The 23,522-nt window shown below is 37.3% G+C and overlaps 1 protein-coding gene across 4 annotated transcripts in view; it reads left to right on the forward strand.

Moving 5' to 3' along the window:
* The window catches only part of ULK4 (unc-51 like kinase 4), a 539,805-nt gene that overhangs the window by 34,306 nt on the left and 481,977 nt on the right, over positions 1-23,522 (forward strand). For all 4 annotated transcript variants that reach the window (XM_059939363.1, XM_059939366.1, XM_059939365.1 and 1 more), the window contains exons 13-17: positions 1,362-1,466; positions 4,253-4,313; positions 5,699-5,880; positions 6,761-6,807; positions 21,782-21,860. In XM_059939363.1, coding sequence (XP_059795346.1) covers positions 1,362-1,466; positions 4,253-4,313; positions 5,699-5,880; positions 6,761-6,807; positions 21,782-21,860 — 474 coding nt within the window. The remainder of the gene's footprint in view (positions 1-1,361; positions 1,467-4,252; positions 4,314-5,698; positions 5,881-6,760; positions 6,808-21,781; positions 21,861-23,522) is intronic.

Raw genomic sequence — 23,522 nt, forward strand, 5'->3', positions numbered from 1 at the left:
GCATGGGCTCTAGAGCACAGGCTCAGTAGTTGTGGCGCACGGGCTCAGTTGCCCCGCAGCATGTGGGATCTTCCCGGACCAGGGCTCGAATCCGTGTCCCCTGCATTGGCAGGCGGAGTCTTAACCACTGCGCCACCAGGGAAGCCTCTGTTTGTTCATTTTTAAACAAGGGAACATAATTTTATCACTTAATTTTTTCATTTAATATGTAAGACCTCCTTGCAATTTTTGATTACTTAGTTTAGTCCTGAGCATTTTATTTAACAGCTTATTTTTTGCCATTGTGAATGGGATATTGTATTTTTATAACCTGTTTTTGTGCATATATTCACTTTATGTATATGAAATTAATTTTTACATATAATTTTCTAATTGGTCTACTTTACTCATTTTTAGATTATTGTAAAGGTTTTTCAGTTGACTTTATTTCGGCTTTTCTTTCAAGTTTATCTGTTTTGAAAGTCCATGTTCTTAAATTTTTTTTAACACATTTTTTACAAAAGTTCCTCACTTATTCTTCATGTGTTTTTAATATGTCTGTCTTCTAAGTTGAAGAAAGGTTGTTGTGGTTTCCAGGAACTTTGTTAGCTAATTATTCTGTCCCTTACCTTAGTTTTGGATCATTTCTTTTTCTACTTATCTTTCACTTCACTGATTTGATTTTCTGGTTAGCATTTTTTCGGTCAAAGTTTCAGTGGAAGTTCTTAATGCATAAATCCTCTTTTTTTTTTTTTTTCTGATGTGAAATACTAAGGCATAGCACTAGGAATAAAAGTTAAGTTTAAGGAGAGCACAAAGAAACATCTTGAATAATTGATGGGGAACATCTAGTTATTCATTTTCATTATGTGTCAATTCCACTTTAACTAGGACTTGTAAAGATATGGGTGTTTAATACTTATATAACAGGTCAGTACTTCAGCTTGAAATTTTTTTATGCTGTAATTTAAACTTCATGTTGAATATTCTGTAAAGCAGAAATAAGCTGATTAAGTTTTGGTAGATGAAAGATAACAACCATGCTGGTAATTGAAAGACCAATTTGTCTCATCATAGTTTAGAACATCAAACTATAGAAGATCTGTTTTCTAGTTCTAACCAGCGTCGTGGTAAACACGAGCAAGTCAGTTACTTTCTCTGAGCCTTGTTTTTTTCATCTGTAAAAATGGGAATAATGATACACCAGATTTAGGATTTTTGTGACGATCAGATGAGACTGTCTGTGGAAGTGTTTTAGCAGTGGAGGTCCGTTGATACAGGTGACCTTTTTCCTTGGAGTCTACTCAGCGTCTTACTAGCTCCGTCTCTTAAAGCTTTTCACTAGTCACAGAAACCGGGTCTGATTTTTGTTCTTGTTTCAGATTACAAGTGGACACCTGAGTCAGCAGGAACTGGAGTCCCGGATGAGAGAGCTTATCTACACAGACTCAGATCTTGTCACCACCCCAATTATTGACAATCCGAAGGTGCGGGAAGGCACCCTAACAACCGAGGGCTGAAATCTGGGTGATGTTTTCATTCCCAGTATTCTTTGCCTTATTTTCCTTTTTAAAAAAAATTTATTTATTTATTTTTTGGCCACGCTGCATGCGGGATCTTAGTTCCCCGACCAGGGATTGAATCCACGCCCCCTTTCAGTGGAAGCGCAGTCTTAACCACTGGACCACTAGGGAAGTCCCTTCTTTGCCTTATTTTCTTTCCTGTTCTTGTTGTCATCTGCTTTTCTTTCTTTCTTGCCATGTGTCTACATTCCTAACCCTGACCCTTTCTGTAACCCTCTCCTCTTCTTGCATCACTCTCTCTTTCACTGGAAGGGTAAGTTTTCTTCCCCCTTTGCAGCAGCTCTGCCTGTCAGTACATGAGCTGGAGAGTGGCTGCTGACTTCTAGACCTCAGACCTTAGCCTCAGTCCCTTCATTTCTCCATACTCACTTAGGTGAATTACTCCAGACATTCTCCTCGCTGATGTGTTGTGAAGGCAGATGTCAGAGAGCAGCGCTCACCAGACTGGGGTGGTGGGCAGATCACGGAGAGACCACACCTCTCATAGGTTGTCAGGATTGCAGGGCAGATGATGGGGAGACATGGGGAGCTTGGGAGTCATGGTTACAATGCACTTCTAACCCAGTGGGATTTTCATTGCTTCACATCTTTGGAATATAATACTGTATTAGTAGGGAATGATGAGTACTCTCCTTGGAAAAGAAAATTAATTTCTCAGTTCCTCTGTTTTCTGTTGATTTCCAGCTCCAACACACATTTCACCACCTATTATGCATTTTTATTTTCTTCCTTTTTTTAAAATGTCTTTTTCTTTATTAATTTATGACTGTTTCATCTCACTGGGGAAGTTTCTATAGTTTGGAACAAAAGGCTTCTTAGATGAATGTTTATTTACTAGATAGACAACATTTAATATAGATTACTCAGCTATTTTTCATAATGGCGCTATCTCTTTTTATGCATTCAGGTATCTGGCAGAGTAACTGTATATTATACCAAAGTTAATGTGTAACAGGGCATTTTCCCAGTGGAACTTCTAGAACAATTTGTGCGATCTTTTGACCATATTCTGTATTTCTTTCTTTTTATAACAACACTTAGTTGTTTCTGGGAAAACTTAGAAGTTTTTTTTTTAACTTTTAATTTTGAACTAATTTTAGACTTAAAGGTTCAAAAATAGTAGACTTACTGTATACCTTTTACCCAGCTTCTCTTAGTGTTAATATTGTACAGGAACACAGTACTGTTAGCAAAACCAGGGGACTGACATTGGTACAGTGCTATTAACTGATGAACTGATTTGAATTTCATCAGTTGTGCCACCAGTGCTCTTCTTCTTATGTTCCAGGATCCCATGTTACAGTTGGTTTTTATGCCTCCTTAGTTTGATCCAATCTGTCCTTGTCCTTTACAGTCATGTGGTAATTTCTTATTCTTTCCTTGTCTCTCATGACCTTGACACTTTGAAGAGTACTGGGCAGGTATTAATATTTTGTAGAATGTCCCTCAATTTGGGTTTGCCTAAGTGTTTCTCATGATTAGAATGAGGATATGCATTTTTGGTGAGAATACTACCAGCAGAAGTTTAAAAGATGCTCTATAGAGAGGTTTTGGAGAAGTTAGACATAGAAATGATGGTTGAATTTTTTTTTTAATTAATTATTTTTGGCTGCATTGGGTCTTCGTTGCTGCATGTGGGCTTTCTGTAGTTGCGGTGAGTGGGGGCTACTCCTCATTGCGGAGTGCGGGTTTCTCATTGTGGGGGCTTCTTTTTGTTGCGGAGCATGGGCTCTAGGCGCACGGGCTTCAGTAGTTGTGGCACTCGGGCTCAGTAGTTGTGGCACTCGGGCTCAGTAGTTGTGGCTCACGGGCTTAGTTGCTCCACAGCACGTGGGATCTTCCCGGACCAGGGCTTGAACCCGTGTCCCCTGCACTGGCAGGAGGATTCTTAACCACTGTGCCACCAGGGAAGTTCGATGGTTGAATTTTTTAATTAAAAGTGTCACGTTGAAGTACCCCAGTTATTCCAAACTCATGGATCCAGCTGCTATACGTTTTCCTCACTTTGCTCAAGGAAATCGTGTGCTTTCCTATTCATGAAATTGTATCTTCGCCAATTCAATCATCAAGTCCTAACCACTCTTCAAGACCTCATGCCACTTTCCAGGTCTTCCATAAACCCTGCCCTGACCACATCAACCTAAAGTCCTTTCTGATTCTCTATCTTTTTAGAAACATTTCTCCGAAGTATTTTGTCTGTAATTATGTCCTGCCTGTTTTGCATTCTAATTTAAATATTTCATGTTTTTCTGTTGTTTCACAGATGTTTGTCTTATCTTTCTAACCAATGTGTCAGCTCTCTGGCAGTAGGATCATGTCTTTTATGTCTTTGTATCCCCCTTAGCACTTAGTATAGTGCCTCACCCTGGTAGGTATCCAATAAATATTTGTTGAGTAACTAAATTTCTAACCTAGAGGTAAATTAGCCTAAGAGTAAGCCAGGATAGGGTGACCCTTTTCCATGAAGCTTTATTTTATTGAAGATACCAATTGGAATGATTTTATTTTATACGTTATTACCTATATTTGTATATTTTAATCTGAAAAGGCTTTGTTGAATGCTTATTCTTTTTGGTCATAAATTTTACAGTGTTTTTTTCTGTCCGCATTGATTTATAATCTGATATAGGAGACATATCAGGAGATAGATACCCATCTTAAAAGGTTTTGTTTTGTTTTTTTAACCACAGATAATGAAACAACCACCAATTAAATATGATCCGAAAATATTGCATCTACCAGCACATTCAGGTAGGATCATAAAGGGCTTATCAAGCACATAGATTCATGGCAGACAAATACAAATATGAAATTTAATAGCAAATGGAATATTTTATTTATGAATAGCTAAATTTTTATTTTCTTGCCAACTGGCTATATGCTTGAGACACTGTATAAATTATAAACAACCTGTAATCCATTTGAGCCAGCATTTGACCTTACTCAGCTGGGTCTAGGCTGCTCAGTACTCTTGTGAGTGGGAAAGTTCCTATGAAACTGGGCGAGTTTTTCTGTTGAATGGGTGGGCCCTTCTCCTGTCCTTTCTCTTGTAGAGCCAGTTGAATTTTCCAACATTAATGGTGCTCTTATGGGTACAGAGGGTTGGAAACCACAATGAAGAATCGAGATTCTACTTGAGGGAGTAGGGCAGTTGAGATCAGGGTCAGATGGTTCGCTTTTGTGGGGTTGATGTAGGACTGGAGATACTTAAAGGTTGATTATTACATTTCCTTTCCCCTAACAGAAAGTCTTACTTAGGGTGAGTATAAGAATTTTTCTTATACCTTACATTTTGATGTATTTTGTTTGATAAGTTATATTTTAAGCTGTTAAACTAGATCTGGAAAAATTCTTCATCATAGCTAGAGTAGAATCTATGATTTGAAATCAAATCAAAGTAAATTCAAAATAAACAACGTATGTTCAAATTTAAATAAACTATTACAAGTAGAAGCACTATTTATGAAAACTTAGAGGAAAATTATCTCAAAATAATATTCTGTCCCTTTCCCCCTTTACTTTGAATTATTTTAGGAAATTATTGTTATAACTTATTTTGTTTAAATATAGAGATTAGGTGAAACTATGTTAATTTTAGCTGGCATTTCATTTCCCAGTTTTTGTCTTTTGTTTGTATAGGGGTTTGGAGGTGGGACTCCCAGATGATTTCAGCTTTGTATTAACCTAGTTACGTTTACTAGTAATTTCACTGGGACCTTATAACATCTGTAGAAATTTTGGCTTTTCCAGTACTTTAAGGCTAGGTTGCTTTATTTATGCAAAGTGTATCTTGTTTTTTCCATAGTACAGTTTTATTTAAGTTTGCATTTTGTTATGTTCTTGGTTGCAAGAACATTCTCCTAAATTTAGGCATCTACCTTCTTTTTTTAAGCGTAGGTTTCCATTGACATAGTTCAAAACGTCTCCATGGGGAGAAAAAGAGATGCACGTAGAAGAGCACATAAAAGTAGGGACGTCTTTGGAGTATTTTTGGTTTTGACAGTGTAAAGTTATAATTTTCTGTTTGCCCTCACCTTAGGTATTGACATTCTGTGTTCCATTTTATTCCTCTTGTAATGTTCTCAGCAGTCCTTTTTCACATGATCCCCACTTTTAATATTTTCTTTCCTCTGCAGTGGATAAATTAGTATTTCTAAAAGACCAAGATTGGAATGACTTTTTGCAACAAGTGTGCTCACAGATCGACTCCCCCGAGAAGAGCACAGCGGCCTCCCGAGCCAAGCTGAATCTCCTTTGCTACTTGTGCGTGGCGGCCGGGCACAGGGAGGTGGCCACCAGGCTCCTCCACTCACCCCTGGTACGTAGTTAAGTCGTGAAGTAAAGACTCCTATCACGGACTTGCAGCTCTCCTTCTGCACGTAACTCTTTTATTTCTGTAGAGGTTAAAACAAGTGCTAAAATACTAATACGATTTAATTACAGTGAAAAAAAGTGACTCATCAAGATGATAGGTTTCCCAGAATTGTCCTCTGTTTAATGCTTAGATCTAAAAGCAGTTGAATCGACAGTGATTTTGAACAACTCCTTTGGTGACGCTCAGCTTGCATTTTACGTTAACTTGTAAGGTATTTTTCATCTGTGAAATCATAAGACAGAGGTCTTTTCATCAGCTGCTGGAGTGAACTGCCCATGTGGAATACAGGCTCTTTTTACTGGGTCTTCCTGGTAAATTCCAAGGTTTCCGATGTGACACTGAACGCGGAACTGAGTCTCTAAGACTTTTTTTTTTCCTTCTTCCGCTGGAGATATTTCCTGGATCGTCTTGATTCATCGATGAAACCGTGGGAATTTGGCAGAGCTTTTGAAGTCATCCTCAGAAAGGAGTTACAGTGGTCTGGGGCATTTTCCCTTGTGGGCCTTTGTTTGGGAACTGGCTTGAAAAAATTTAAGGTCATTTTCTTCCAGGATAGTATTACAGTTCCTTATTTGGTACTTGGTGTGTGTTTGTGGGGTGAGGGGCAGAGGCATATTTAGGGAATATAATTGAGTTGGAGAAACTGAACGTTCTTGTTCTTAGTTTTTATTTTTATCTTATATTTACAAAGATGCAAAAGCACTGAATATAATTAATTTCCTTGGTGCAGGATTTGCATTTCATATGTATACAGGTTTGATTTGTTAGTGGTCACTTTCTGTGTCATTTCATGAATGAAATACATCTTAATTTTTTATTCTAGTTCCAATTGCTAACCCAGCATTTGCGAATAGCTCCAAACTGGGATAGGTAAGTAATATTTATATCTTAATAAATTATTATTTTATTAAGTAGTTAAAACATATATATTTATCAAAAGCACATAGTCCTAAATTCTTATCACGAAATAGGCTAAAGTAATGATGACTCTGAACCATAGCACTTTCTATGGGCATCCCAGTTGTCCATTTAAAAAGATCTCAAAATAGTCCTTATCCTAATATTATAAATATAATTCCAAGGTTATGTAAACTACATCTGGAAGCTTTATTAATGGTTACTCTTTTGAATATTCTTTATCAAATACTTTACAATTATCCCTGTGTTTTAATTTAGTTACGCTTCTAAAGCGTTTTCCCTTGCCCCTTTATCTTTCCTTAAGGTGGTTTACAAAATCTAATGAGATCGTGATCTGTAAACTCCTGATGGAAGGATGTGTACTTGCTTATATGGGGGCAGCATACTTGGTGAAAAGCTCATTAAAGTGTAAGAAGGCTCTGTGCTCTGGTTGCCAGTGAGACTTGGTCAGATGATTGATTACCTCTTTCTGAGTCTCAGCTTCTAGGGGACTGTTTGTGGGATGGTGAAAGTGCCTTGGATTCAGACAGATGTGGGTGTAGCTCACAAATCTGCCCCCAGGCAAATTATTATAACTGCTGAGTGTCAGTTTACTCATCTGTAAAATGGGGATAGTGTATCAACTTCATAGATTTTTGGTAACAATCACATTTTTTTTAATTGAAGTATAGTTGATTTACAATGTTGTTAGTTTCAGGTGTACAGCAAAGTGATTCAGTTATATATATTCTTTACAATTAAATTTTTTAAAAATTAATTAATTAATTTTATTTATGGCTGTGTTGGGTCTTCGTTTCTGTGCGAGGGCTTTCTCTAGTTGCGGCAAGTGGGGACCACTCTTCATCGCGGTGCGCGGGCCTCTCATTATCGCGGCCTCTCTTGTTGCGGAGCACAGGCTCCAGACGCGCAGGCTCAGTAATTGTGGCTCATGGGCCTAGTTGCTCCGCGGCATGTGGGATCTTCCCAGACCAGGGCTCGAACCCGTGTCCCCTGCATTGGCAGGCAGACTCTCAACCACTGCGCCACCAGGGAAGCCCATACAATTAAATTTTGAATGAAGTAGGTGTATGAAATACCTTGCACAGTGCCTGGTTCTTAGTGGGTGCTTAGTGTATTTTGGGGGTTTGGAAGTTGGTGTTATCAATCCTACTTATCTTGTATTATTGTTGAGAAGCTTGTGAAAACTTGAATGTGAAGGGGTTTTGTAAAATGTGCCAGTGGTAGGATAGTAATTATTCTTCCATGCTGCCAAAACATAGGGGAAACAGTAGGTGTTCACAAAATGCTTTTTTGGATAATTATTCCTACACATCTTCTAATGTTACTCTCCCAAGGTAAAATCTGGCGTTACAAAATAGGATTTTTAGATCATTTTTGGGCATGTTAAACTTTGAGAAGGATTGTGGTATGCTCACTGTAAAAGAAACCAACAAAAAAATCTTAGCACTTCAGCTAAAACAAATTATATCCTTGAATAGGGTGCCCTCTGCTGATTTTTAAAAAACAGACATTCTTAATCCTTTCCAGGTACTATTTTTTTCCATTTTTTAGATTTAAGTTTAATTGTAAAACAGTTTTAATTTGAGGAAAATATGGATAGATAAGCCCTATGCTTGGAGCCTTCTTTTACTCTCTTTCTCCATTCAAATACTTCTTCTTCCAGCGAGGCCTTCTCTGTCCTGGGTCATATCACCTTGATAGCATATGATAAGGGTCTTTAACTTAGCTGGGGGACAATCACTGTTGAAGTATGTATGTTTATTCCTTGGCTTTGTTCAGCATATAGAAAAACAAAATAAAATAACATATAGTTTTGTATGTTTCTCTTCACTTTATAACATGTATTCTTTTAACGTCACTAATTATTTAAGTTTTTTTATGGTATGCCTCTTTTTATATGCTATGAATATTTGATCATTTTATTTACCCTTCCCTATTTTTTGATAGTATTATAATATTGTAAATAATATATTGATGAACATTTTGCGCTTAAATCTTCATGCCTATTTTTGCTTTTTCCCCTAAGGGCAGATTTGTAGAATTAGAACGAATGGGTAGAGGGCAATAGATATTTTTGTGACTTCTGATAAATTGCTGAAATGCTCTGTAGAAACATGATATCAACATGCATTCCCAGTCAATGTGTATAAAAGTGCCGTTTTGTTAGAACTTTTAACAGTGAATACTTATCAAATTTTATAGCCTTTGCCAATCAACTTTATTGAGGTATAATTCACAGATAATGCATAATATTTTAATTTAAAAAATTTTATTATAAAATATACATAACAAAATTTACCATTTTAGCCATTTTAAGTGTATAATTCAGTGGCATTACGTATATTGCGATACGTATGTTGTGCGACCACGATCACTATCAATTTCCAGAACTTTTTCATTATTCCGAACAGAAGCTCTTACCCATTAACCAGTAACTCCCATCCCTCCTCCTCCCAGTCCTGGATAACCTTTGTTTTACTTTTTGTTTCTATGAATTTCCCTGTTGTAGGTACCTAATATAAGTGGGATCATACATTTGTCCTTTTGTGTCTGGCTTATTGCACTTACCTTAATGTTTTCAGAGTTCATCTGTGTTGTAGCATGTATCAGACTGTCATTCTTTTTTAAGGCTGAATAATATTCCATATATGTATATGCCACAGTTTATCTTTTCATTTGTTGATGGACGCTTGGGTTGCTTCTACGTTTGGCTGTTGCAAGTAGTGCTGCTATGAGCATTGGTGCAAAAATACCGTTTGAGTCCCTGCTTTCAGCTCTTTTGTGTAAATACCTAGGAGTGGAATTGCTGGATTATTTGATAATGTTATGTTCAACTTCTTGAAATACCATCATAACTGTTTTGCACAGTGGCTGCTCCATTTTACATTTCCACCAGCAATGCATGAGGGTTCCAATTTCGCCACATCCTCTTCAACCCTTATTTTTTTCAATTTTTTTTTAATAGTAGCTCTCCTAATGGGTATGAAGTTATATGTCATTGTGGTTTTGATTTGCGTTTCACTAATTACTAATGTTGAGCACCATTATTTACCTTCTTTGGAGAAATGTCTGTTCAGGTCCTTTGCCCATTTTCTAATTGGGTGGTTTTGTGTTGTTTATTTATGGGAGTTCTATATGTATTCTAGATATTAACCACATATTAGGTATATGACTTACAAATACTTTTTTCTGTTCTGTGGGTTGCCTTTTTACCCTGATAGTGCCCTTTGCATAAAGTTTTAAGTTGTGATGAAACCTAGTTTTTCATTTTTTCTTTTGTTGCCTGTGCTTTTAGTGTTCTATCTAAGAAATCAATGCAAAACCAATGTCATAAATCTTTTCATTTGTTTTTTTCTAAGGGTTTTATAGTTTTAGCTCTTACATTTAGGTTTTTGATCCATTTTGAGTTAGTTTTTTTTATACAGTGTTAGGTAAGAGTCCAGTTTCATTCTTTTGTTATGTTTATATCCAGTTTTCCCAGCACCATTTGTTGAAAAGGCTGTCCTCTCCCCATTAAACGGTATTGGCACTCTTGTTGATAATCATTTGACTATATATGCTGAGGGTTTGTTTCTGGGTTCTCTATTCTATTCCCTTGGTTTATAAATCTGTCTTTATGTGAGTATCACAGTGTCTCGATTACCATAGCTTTGTAGTAAGTTTTGAAATCAGAATATGTGATTTCAACTTTGTTCTTTCTCAGGTTTATTTTAGGGTCCTTTGATATTTATATTCTAGGAAGGATTTTTCTAATTTTTAGTATAGTTTGATACTTTAATAAAGTAAATGCTCATCGTCAATTTTTAAAATACAGTTTCTCCATTTGTGAATTACTTCACTTCTTGGTTGATGGGATTTCATTATTTGGTAGTTTTTTGTTTTGTTTTGTTTTTTGTTTTTTAAGTAGAATATCTCTCAGAGGCTCTGCTTCTGGAGTTCCTCCTTCCTTGAAGCTTTCTGCCTGTGGTTTTGGGGCTCAGGCATAGCAGGCTGAATGAGACCTTCTTGCACCTTCAGGCCACACTCACCTCTGTGCCATGCTGCTTTGTTGCTCACTCATGTGCTGGCTGCAGCTCTGGAAGACTAAGGGGCCAACCTGAATTTTTCTTCCTCTTATATGTGACCAGTTTGATTTTGTTTTTCAGTGAAAAAAGAATTTTTCTTTATATTCCAGGCTTGCAAAATTTTACTAGAATGTATCTAGGTATCCCTTTTTACTAATTTGCTTTGCCAGTCGGTCTGTTAAATGCTGCAGCCTTTCTTTCGCTTTCCTATTTCCTTATGATTTCCTCATCTCTATTTCATCCTTTTTCTGCTCCTGAAACTCCTGTAGGATGGGTGTGGGATTTTGTCTCTCTCTTTTTTTTTTCCCTTGCTTATTTATTTATTTATTAATTTATTATTTATTTATTTTTATTTTTGGCTGTGTTGGGTCTTTGTTGCTGTGTGCGGGCTTTCTCTAGTTGTGGCGAGTGGGGGCTACTCTTCCTTGTGGTGCGCGGGCTTCTCATTGCAGTGGCTTCTCTTGTTGTGGAGCATGGGCTCTAGGCACGTGGGCTTCAGTAGTTGTGGCACGTGGGCTCAGTAGTTGTGGCACATGAGCTCTAAAGCGCAGGCTCAGTAGTTGTGGCGCACGGGCTTATTTGCTCTGCGGCATGTGGGATCTTCCCGGACCAGGGCTCGAACCCGTGTCCCCTGCATTGGCAGGTGGATTCTTAACCATTGCGCCACCAGGGAAGCCCAAATTTAGTGTCTCTTGACTTAATTTTCTTTTGCTTTCTCACTCTTTTATTGAGATACAATTCACATACCAAAAAATTCACCTTTTCTTGGTTTTTGTTGAGTTTATGTTTTAGAGCAGTTTTCGGTTCACTGCAAATTAAGAGGAAGGAACAGAGATTTCCCACATACCTCTGCCCCCACATATGCATCGCCTCTCCAATTATCAATATCCCCCGCCCAGAGTGGTACATCCTAAATTGACACATCAAAATCATCCAAAGTCTGTACTTTACATTACAATTCCTTCTTAGTGTTGTACATTCCGTGGGTTTGGACAAGTGTATAATGATGTGTATCCATCACTGTGGTATTATACAGAGTATTTCCACTGCCCCCAAAATCTACTGTGTTCTGCCTATTCATCCCTCTGACAACCACTGAACTTTTTATTACCTTCATAGTTTCTCCTTTTCCAGAATGGCATGTAGTTGGAATCATAAAGTATGTAATTTTCTCAGATTGGCTTCTTTTACTTCGTAACATTCATTTCAGGTTCCTCCATGTCTTTTCATGGCTTGATAGCTCATTCTTTTTAGTGCCAAGTATCCCATTGTCTGCAGGTACCACAGTTTATTTGACCATTCACATACTGAAGCACATCTTGATTGCTTCCAAGTTTTGACAATTATGAGTAAAGCTGCTGTTAACATCCATGTGGACATATGTTTTCAACTTCTTTGGGTAAATACTGAGGAGCCTGATTTCTGGATTGTGTGGTAAGAGTATATTTGGTTTTGTAAGAAATCACCAAACTGTCTTATACAGTGACTGTACCATTTTGTATTCTCATCAACAATGAATGAGAGTTCTGTAGCTTCACATCCTTGCCAGCATTTGGTATTTTCAGTGTTCTGGATTTTGGCTATTTTTATAGGTGTGCAGTGGTATCTTGTTGTTTTAACTTGCATTTCCCTGATGACATATGGTGTGGAGCATTTTCTCATATGCTTATTTGCCATCTGTATATCCTCTTTGGTGAGGTGTCTGTTCAAGTCTATGGCCTATTTTTTCATCAGGTTGTTTTCTTATTGTTGAGTTTCAAGAGGTTTTTGTATATTTTGGAAAACAGTTTTTTATCAGATGGGTCTTTTGCAAATATTCTTTTCCAGTCTGTGGCATATCTTCTCATTCTCAACATTCCTTTTGCACAACAGAAGTTATTAATTTTAATGAAGTCCAGCTTATCAATTATTTCTTCCATGGATCATGCCTTTGATGTTGTATATAAAAAGTCATTGCTACACCCAAGGTCATCTAAGTTTTCTATGTTATCTTCTAGGAGTTTTATAGTTTTGCATTTTACACTTAAGTCTGTGATCTGTTTTGAGTTGAAGTTTTGTGAGCGGGTGTAAGGTCTGTGTCTAAATTCATTTTTTTTCTTGTAGATGTCTAGTTATTCCAACACCATTCATTGAAAAGACTATCTTTGCTCCATTGTATTGCCTTTGCTCCTTTGTCAAAGATCATTTGATTATGTGAGTCTATTTCTGGGCTCTCTATTCTGTTCCACTGATCTATTTGTTCTTTTGCCAATACCACACTGTCTTGAAAACTGTAGCTTTGTAGTAAGTCTTGAAGTCAGGTAGCATCAGTCCTCCAACTTTGTTGCTCTTCTCCAGTATTGTTGGCTATTCTGGATCTTTTGCCTCTCCATATAAACCTTAGAATCAGTTTGTCAGTATCCACAAAATAACTTGCTGGGATTTTGGTTGGAATCACATCAAATCTACAGATCAATTTGGGAAGAATTGACATCAGGACAATATTGAGTCTTATTCATGAACATGGAATACTCTCCATTTCTTTACTTCTTTGATTTTGTTCCATAGAGCTTTGTAGTTTTCCTCATATAGATATTATACATATTTTATTAGATTTGTTCCTGCATATTCACTTATTGGGTGCTAATGTAAATGGTATTGTGTTTTTAATTTCAAATTCTACAAGCTTATTGCTGGTAAGACTTTTATATATTAACCTTGTATCCTGCACCTTGCTGTAATCACTTAATAGTTCCAGGAGGTTTTTTTGTTGTTGTTAATTCTTCAGGATTTTCTGTATAGACAGTCATATCATTGCAAACAGTTTTATTTCTTCCTTCCCAATCTGTATACCTTTTGTTTCCTTTTCTTGTCTTATTGCATTACCTGGAGCTTTCAGTGTGATATTCAAAAGGAATAGTGGTGAGAGGTGATGTCCTTGTCTTGTACCTGATCTTTTTTTCCCTTAAATATTTAATTATTTATTTATTTTGGCGGCGCCAGGTCTTAGTTGCGGCATGTGGGCTTCTTAGTTGCAGCACGTGGGCTTCTTAGTTGCAGCACGTGGGCTTCTTAGTTGTGGCACGTGGGCTTCTTAGTTGTGGCATGAGAACTCTTAGTTGTGGCATGCACGTGGGATCTAGTTGTCCGACCAGGGATCAAACCCGGGCCCCCTGCATTGGGAGCATGTAGTCTTACCCACTGGACCACCAGGGAAGTCCCTGTACCTGATCTTAGTGGGAAAATTTTGAGTTTATCACCATTAAATATGATGTTAGCTGTATTTTTTTGTAGGTAGTCTTTATCAAGTTAAAGAAGTTCCCTCTATTCCTAGTTTACTGAGTTTTTGTCATGAATGGGTGTTGGAATTTGTCAAATGCTTTTTTTGCATATATTGATATGATCATGTGATTTTTCTTTTTTAGTTTCCTGATATGATGGAAATTCACTTTTTAAAACTGTACAATTTAGCGGTTTTTAGTGTAATCACAGAGTTGTGCATGTATCACCACTATCGAATTCCAGAACTTTTTCATCACCCATTGAGACCTCGTACCTGTTACCGTCTTCCCCTCAGTCCCTGGAAACCACTAACCTACTTTCTGTCTATAGATTTGCATATTCTGAATATTTCATATAAATATACAAAATGTGATCTTTTGTGACTGGCATCTTTTCACTTAGCATAATGTTTTCAGGGTTCATCCATGTTGTAGCATGTATTAGTACTTCATTTTTTTTTTGGCAGTGCCACATGGCTTGTGGGATATTAGTTCCCTGACCAGGGATCGAACTTGGGCCCCTTCAGTGAAAGCAGAGAGTCCTAAACACTGGACCACCGGGAAATTCCCACTTCATTCTTTTTTATGACTGAATAATATTCCATTGTATGGATAAACCATATTTCATGTATCCATTCTTAATGGACACTTGGGTTGCTTCCACATTTGGCTGTTATGAATAACACTGCTCTGATCATGTGTATAAAGGTTTTTTTTTTTTTTTTTTTTTTTAATTTTTATTATTTATTTATTATGTTTATTTTTGGCTGTGTTGGGTCTTCGTTTCTGTGCGAGGGCTCTCTCCAGTTGCGGCGAGTGGGGGCCACTCTTCATCGCGGTGCGCGGGCCTGTCACTATCGCGGCCTCTCTTGTTGCGGAGCAGAGGCTCCAGACGCTCAGGCTCAGTAGTTGTGGCTCACGGGCCAGGTTGCTCCGCGGCATGTGGGATCTTCCCAGACCAGGGCTCGAACCCGTGTCCCCTGCATTGGCAGGCAGATTCCCAACCACTGCGCCACCAGGGAAGCCCCCTGTATAAAGGTTTTATGTGAACATATGTTTTAGTTTCTCTTGGGTACATACCTAGTAGTGGAATTGTTGGGCCATATGGTAATTCTGTGTTCAACCTTTTGAAGAACTGCCAAACTCTCTTTTACTGCTCTTCCCTGATTTTACCTTTGAGCTTTCAAGCTTGATACTTATCCTTGCTCATTTTACTGAGGATCACTATTTTATTTCAACAGTCATATTTTCAAGTTTTTGTTCATTTGTTCTCTGATTGGTCCTTTTTCCTAGCTGCCTATATTTGATTTAAAATGTACTTTTGAATTTGAGGATAAATTATAGGATTATAAAAATTCTGTTTTGGAATCGAATTTAGGGTTAAATATTGTGACTAATATTTAAGGTTACACATTAGGATTATAAAAATTTTATTCTTTTTAACCTGTGGATCACTTCGTTTTCATCATGGTCCTGCTTTTTAATGCTGTTCATTCCTCAAATGCTTGGTGATCTTTGGTACTTAGTTTATATTATGAATAAATGGTTAAATTGATCAGCATAGAGGCTGGCAGTACACATTTCCCCTATGGTTCTCTTAGTCTGTTTCTCCAACAACGTCTTCTTTAAAGGAAAGGGCTGGCCTGTGAGTGGATGATGCCTGTTGACGAGTTGACTTTTATGTTGGGAGCCCACCTGGCTGAAGAGCAGGTAGGCAGGCTGGAGGCCTCTTCAGTTTCCAGGTTGGGTTTTTCTTTGGGGTGGGGCTGGCTTTCTTCCATTAACCTCTTTCCTTGCTCTAGTATCTGGTGTGGAGGACCACTCTCTGTTCTCCACATCCATACTTGTATCCCACCCCAGAGTAGATTGCTCATTGTAGGAATAATTTTACATTTTTACCCTGGAGGCCAGGACTGAGGGTTTATTCTGTGTATCAGGGAAGGAGATGGGAAGGAGGCAGGATCTAATTGGCTCACCTGTTCATTGTGAAGTTCTCTAATCTGATGATTGTCTATAACTAATCCTTGCTTTCTGTTTTACTTTATTCCAAGCCTCTGAGGCTTGTTGGGAAGACCTGTCTTTACCTGTGGTTCTTAGACAGGAATTTCTTCTCTTCATTTTCTGTCTAATTCCATCTAAGTGTGTCATCTAGTATTTCCTCAAACATTCCGGTCTACTTTCAGCCCTTCTTTCTGTCTCCAGTTATTTAATTATAAATTTTTTTTCTTTTAGCAGACTCTTGAGGGAACAGAAAAGTGGGTGTCAGTGTCCCATCTGCTCTCGTAAAGTTTATTTTTTTTAATTTTATTTTTTTAAAATACAGCAGGTTCTTATTAGTTATCTGTTTTATACATATTAGTGTATATATGTCAATCCCAATCTCCCAGTTCATCCCCCCAACCCCACTTTCCCCCCTTGGTGCCCATACGTTTGTTCTCTACATCTGTGTCTCTATTTCTGCCTTGCAAACTGATTCATCTGTACCGTTTTTCTAAATTCCACATATATGCGTTAATATATGATATTTGTTTTTCTCTTTCTGACTTCACTCTGTATGACAGTCTCTTGATTTGTGTTATTTACATGATTGTGATTAATGGGCATTTTTATTTTTCATTTGCTGTCTAAGTTATACAGAAGTGTTTCTAAATTTACAAATGTTTAGGCTTTTAGTTTATGTTTGTTATTTCACTTTTATTATATCATCATATGTCCTGTATAATTTCTGCCTTTGGGAATTCTATGAATTTATCTTTGTGCTCTAATAAAAAATCATTAAAAAAATGTCATGAATTTAGTAGATAATGTGGTAATCATAGCTAGCCCATTCAGCACATATTAAATGTTAGACACCATGGTAATTTCTTCACATGGATTATTTCCTTTGACTCTTTGAGTAACTTGGTGAGGTACATATTGTTGTTAGTCCTAGTTAACATGAAGTAATCAGGCACGTGAAGGAGGAGTAACTAACCCAGGGTTCCTCCCCCCTTGACCATGGGGCTAAGACTGGCCTCAGGACATTTCATTCCAGAGTCCTAAACACCATCCTATACAGCCTCCCACTGAGTAAGTGTGGTCAGAGTTTAGATCAATAGAGCTTGATACATACATCTGTTACTATGATGCTTGTATGTTTGTATTCACTGTGGCCTTCTTGCTGTGCTTGGGAGAGAGGTAGATTGGAGTTTCCCACTACTGTTGGGTTTACTTTTTATTCTTTATTAATATGGTTTGTAACGACTCACAACTTATATCCTTTGTAGGTCATACCGTTTTTAGTTCTCAAACAATCTTTTCCTCATTTAATGATTTTAGCCTTAAATTCTGCTTTGATATTTACGTTGAAAATCCTGCTCCAATTTTGTTTACCTTTGTTCAGTCATATTTTTACCCACCCGTTTTCTACTAATGTGTTTAGTTACTTTGTTTTGATGTTGATATTATATTCATTCAGCAAACATTTATTGAGGGACCATGCCAGGTACTGTCTTAGTGCTCACAGCCCTGCCTTCATGGACCTTGTGGGCTAGTGGGGGAGATGGATAATAAATAGTCTGTTTTATTAAACACACAAAGAAGTAACTATAACATTTTAGATCTGCTCTAATACAGTAGCCACTAGCTGCATGTGGTTATTTAAATTTAAATTTAAAACTAGTTCCATATTTCTCAAAAAACTAAAAATAGAACTACCCTATGACCCAGCAGTTTCATTCCTGTGTATATATTTGAAAGAAACAAAAACACTAATTTGAAAAGATAATGCACCTCAATGTTCATAGCAACACTCTTCACAATAGCCAAGACATGGAAACAACCTAAATGTCCATCAACAGATGAATGGATAAAGAAGGTGTGGTACATATATACAATGGAATACTACTCAGCCATAAAAAAGAACCAGATTTTGCCTTTGCAGCAACGTAGATGGACTTGAAGGGCATTATGCTAAGTGAAATAGAGATAGACAGATACTGTATGATATCACTTACATGTGGTACCTGAAAAATAAACTAGTGAATATAACAAAAAAGAAGCAGACTCACAGATACAGAGAAGAAACTAGTGGTTATCAGCGGTAAGAGGGATGGAGGAGAGGCAAGATAGGGGTAAGGGATTAAGAGGTACCAACTAATTTATATAAAATAAGCTACAAGGATATATTGTACAACACAGGGAATATAGCCTATGTTTTATAATAACTATATGTGAAGTATAACCTTTAAAAATGGTGAATCACTATATTGTACACTTATAACTTATATAATATTGTACATCAATTATACTTCAATAAAAAATTAGTTCCTTGAAGTAAATTTTGTGTGTATACATATACATATATATATTTATTTCTTCAGTTGCACCAGCCATACTTCAAGTGCTGGATAGTCACATGCATGTGGTGGGTACTGTGTTGTTGAACAACGTAGACATGGAATGTTTCTGTTACCGCACGAAGGTTGATTGGCCATTGCAGCTTTGCGTGCTGTTATGGATGTGGGATGTTCTGAGCTACAGTGTAATGGGTCATTGGGGGCGCCCGAAATGGTGACCTTTAAGAAAAATCCTGAATTATGAGATGGAGCCAGTTTTGTGAGGGCATTACATATAGATCTAGTTGTATGTAAGTATTTGGTATAAATTGAGAAATATTGTCACTATTAGTTTAAATAGTTTACAACTTAAAACTGTAGGAGTTTCAAGGAGGGTGTTTTCTCTTGTTCTGATAGGAATTGTTTCTGGTGAGAATGGGAAAAATATTTAATTAGCATGTCCTGATACATTTTTCTTTTAGTTGGATAAATCTGGTTGCCATTATCTAATTTTGTAGATTGAAAAAGTGCTTCAAGGTTTCTGAAGTATTTTGAGCTTGTCTTTGAACTGAGATACATAAGTTTTTGCCTTGTATCCTTTAATTCATTAGTGAGTTTTTGATAATAGCATTTGTTTTACATTGTGAGAAAACTTAGAAGTTAATCCATCTGACCTTCTAAACTGCACACATTTAAGCAATTCAAAACTGAAGTGTAATTGACTTGACCGTGGTCCCATATCTGGTCAGTGACAGAGCTGTGACTGGAAGCTTTTCCTTGTAACTTTTGGGCCAGTGTCCTACCAAATCTTTTTCAAAACCATTACTTTTAAAACATAATCTTCTTACTCAGAGGCAGAATGCTAATCATAGAAATGCCTAGGACTTCTTTAATCTGTTTATGTTTAGAGATTTAAATGGCTAATCCAAGAAGCATTGAAATCCATAACAATTATCTCTGTATGATAGAGTTCTGACAAGACGAACACTTACCTGTGGTACTTCTCTGAGTGTGATTTGTTTCCCTTCACGGGTCCTGCACAGTTTATTTTACGAATATGAAAAGTAGAGGCTCTCTGGATGAGGAACTTGCAATGCAAGCATTACTAAATAAGAGTACAGTTCTAATCAACTCAACCATTTTTTTCCAATTAAAAAAGTCTTATCAAAACTAATTTTCTCCATGAAATGAACTTTTCCAAATCACCTGAAGTGATATTTAATAATTTATATTTCATTATAAAACTACTTTTATAATTTAACACTTCATTTTCTGCTGGGTAATGAAACAAACACCTCACTGAAAGTATTTTTACAATATTTGTTAGACTTGTAAAAATTTCTTTTAAAGTGAATATATACACATATGCTTCACTATCCTGATATTAATTACTGACTACTTGTGTATAAAATCATTGGTCTACTAATAAGTAGAGCAGAAGTCTTGAGAAAGAAAAATGGAGCTGGAGGAATCAGGCTTCCAGACTTCAGACTATACTACAGAGCTACAGTAATCAAGACAGTATAGTACTGGTACAAAAACAGAAATATAGATCAATGGAACAGGATAGAAAGCCCAGAGATAAACCCATGCACATATGGTCACCTTATCTTTGATAAAGGAGGCAATAGTATACAGTGGAGAAAAGACAGCCTCTTCAATAAATGGTGTGGGGAAAACTGGACAGCTACATGTAAAAGAATGGAATTAGAACACTTCCTAATACCATTCACAAAAATGAACTCAAAATGGATTAAAGACCTAAATATAAGGCCAGACACTATAAAACTTAGAGGAAAACATAGGCAGAACACGCTGACATAAATCACAACAAGATCCTTTTTGACCCACCCTTAGAGAAATGGAAATAAAAACAAAAATAAACAAATAGGACCTAATGAAACTTAAAAGCTTTTGCACGGCAGGCAAAGGAAACCATATCAAGATGAAAAGACAACCCTCAGAATGGGAGAAAATATTTGCAAACAAAACAACTGACAAAGGATTAATCTCCAGAATATACAAGCAGTTCATGCAGCTCAATATCAAAAAAACAAACAACCCAACCCCAAAATGGGCAGAAGACCTAATTAGACACTTCTCCAGAGAAGATATACAGATTGCCAATAAACACATGAAAAGATGCTCAACATCACTAATCATTAGAGAAATGCAAATCAAAACTACAGTGAGGTATCACCGCACACCAGTCAGAATGGCCATCATCAAAAAATCTACAAACAATAAATGCTAGAGAGGGTGTGGAGAAAAGGGAAACTTCTTGCATTGTTGGTGGGAATGTAAATTGATACAGCCACTATGGAGAACAGTATAGAGGTTCCTTAAACTAAAAATAGAACTACCATATGACCCAGCAATCCCACTACTGGGCATATACCCTGAGAAAACCATAATTCAAAAAGAGTCATGTACCACAATGTTCATTGCAGCACTATTTACAATAGCCAGGACATGGAAGCAACCTAAGTGTCCATCGACAGATGAATGGATAAAGAAGATGTTGCACATATATACAATGGAATATTACTCAGCCGTGAAAAGAAACGAAATTGAGTTATTTGTAATGAGGTGGATGGACCCAGAGTCTGTCATACAGAGTGAAGTAAGTCAGAAAGAGAAAAACAAATACTGTATGCTAACACATTTATATGGAATCTAAAAAAAAATGGTTCTGATGAACCTAGGGACAGGACAGGAATAAAGACAGATGTAGAGAGTGGACTTGAGGATATGGGGAGGGGGAAGGGTAAGCTGGGATGAAGTGAGAGAGTAACATTGACATATATACACTACCAAATGTAAAATAGATAGCTAGTGGGAAGCAGCTGCATAGCACAAGGAGGGTGGGAGGGAGATGCAAAAGTGAGGGGATATGGGGATATGCTTATGTATATAGCTGCTTCTCTTTGTTATACAGCAGAAACTAACACAACATTGTAAAGCAATTATACTCCAATAAAGATGTTAAAAACTAAAAGAGCAGAGACTTTTAAAATTTTTTATTTTCCATTTCACTATTAAAGCACAACTTGTTCAGTTTTTGTCACCGTTACAGATGGTGCTACAGAGGGCATTGCGTTCAGGTCTCCCTGTGTACACAAGGGAACGTTTCTCTGGACCATATATGTACAGGAATGTATGCTCACCCTGTCTCATTCCACTTCTGTCTCATGTTAATGCTTACAGTTGTGTAATGTGACTAACGGGGTTTGGTTTCCCCAGTCCTAACTCTCCACTTCAGAGCCCATTTTCTCTCTGTTTACAGAAGGGCCAAGACAGCGCGGTTGATTGGTTTACTGGCCTCGCACACAACGGAGCTCCAGGAAAATACACCTGTTATTGAGGTAATTTCTTTTATTACTGAAATGTTATGAATGGCAAAGATTGTTCTTGACTTTAGAATATGCAGCTTTCATTGGTGTTAAGTGTGGAATTGTGGCAGTTGTTATAAAATAACCTCAGTAGACCTGTACACTTCAGCACAGCCGCTCATTTACAACATAGTCTGTTGTCAAAGGTGGTGTGGTGGAATTACAAGGCTTGTGGACTCTAGTCGTCATTACTGCATTTCAATAATTTTTGGATAAGGTTTATTTCATTACTAGTTTTCTTGTGGTCTACTCAACATTTTATTATAACTAAAGTATTTTCTACTGGAAGCCCAGCTCAACTTCAAATTAAAATTTTTTTGGGTTTTTCACATTGAATTTAGTGTTTTTATCCCTACCAGTTGTCGATTATTTCTGACAGTAGTCACAGTATTTAACTGCCAGGCATGCACTAAAGATATTTTCAAATGCGGTCGGCCCTGTGTATTCACCGGTTCTGAGTCTGTGGATTCAGTCAGCCATGGATTGAAGATATTCAGGGGGAAAAAAGTTCTAGAAAGTTTCAGAAAGCGAAACTTGAATTTGCTGCACGCTGGCAATTATTTATATAAAATTTACATTGTACTAGGTAGTATAAATAATCTAGAGATGATTTAAAGTATGTGGGAGGATATGCATAGGTTATATGCAAATACTAGGCTATTTTATATAAGAGCATCTGTGGATTTTGTATTTGTGGGGTTCCTGAAACCAGTTCCCCACAGATGCTGAGGGACAACTGAATCAATCATTTCTTTCAAATACCAATATTGGGAAGCCCTTATTAATTGACCAGTAATTCCAAGTCCCACGAAGTGGATGCTACCATTGTACTGCCTTTTTGAACGTTCCTGAACGCTAAAAACTATTTTCTTATCTATCCTGTTAATGTGTACTGCACTTAACTGGCAGTGGATTTTTATCCCTTGGACTAGGAGAGTGTCGAGTCAAAATAGGTGAGAAAAACCAAGGCTTTTAACGGGGAAGGGCAGAACTCCTGAAGGAAGGAGAAAATGGTAAAAAGAAGGGGATTTTTGTAGAGCCAGACCTGGTAGTGTGGTATTTGGGGCTTTGAGAGGAATTGTTTAGCCAAGTACTGTCTAATAGAACTATCTGCGGTGAAGGAAGCTGTCCTGTATCTGTGCTGTCCAGTACCGTAGCCAGTTGCTGGGATGGTATTCCAGTTAGTCCTGGGCTGTCTAGGTGGAAGCAAATGGGAGATTAATTTGTGCTCAGTGCATTTCCTCTGCTTATGATTCCGTCCCCATTCCCTGCAATTATTAGACCTCTGAGCTACTAAAGAAAATGTTACTAAGTCTAAACTTTTCCTTCTTTTTGTGACCAAGAAAAATGAATTGTGACCTATATGATCACTGATGGTACCCAGTTTGGCTATCAGAGATCTATAAACTAGATTTTTATCTAAAAGACCAAGCAGATAGTGCAGTGACACTTCGGCAGAAGAGGAGAAGGCTTAGGAGCTCAAAAGTGGAGCCTCCTTCTGATGACTCAGAGCAAAGGGTCTCCAGTGAAACAGATTTGCTGGAGGAGATGGGAGAGAACGTGATGATAATTCTAAGACGAAGTCCTGACATTCTAGAGGACATTCTTGGATAATCAAAGTAGGAGGGAACAGTG

This window comes from Balaenoptera ricei, chromosome 11 (assembly GCF_028023285.1).
Source record: "Balaenoptera ricei isolate mBalRic1 chromosome 11, mBalRic1.hap2, whole genome shotgun sequence".
Lineage (NCBI taxonomy): Eukaryota > Metazoa > Chordata > Mammalia > Artiodactyla > Balaenopteridae > Balaenoptera > Balaenoptera ricei.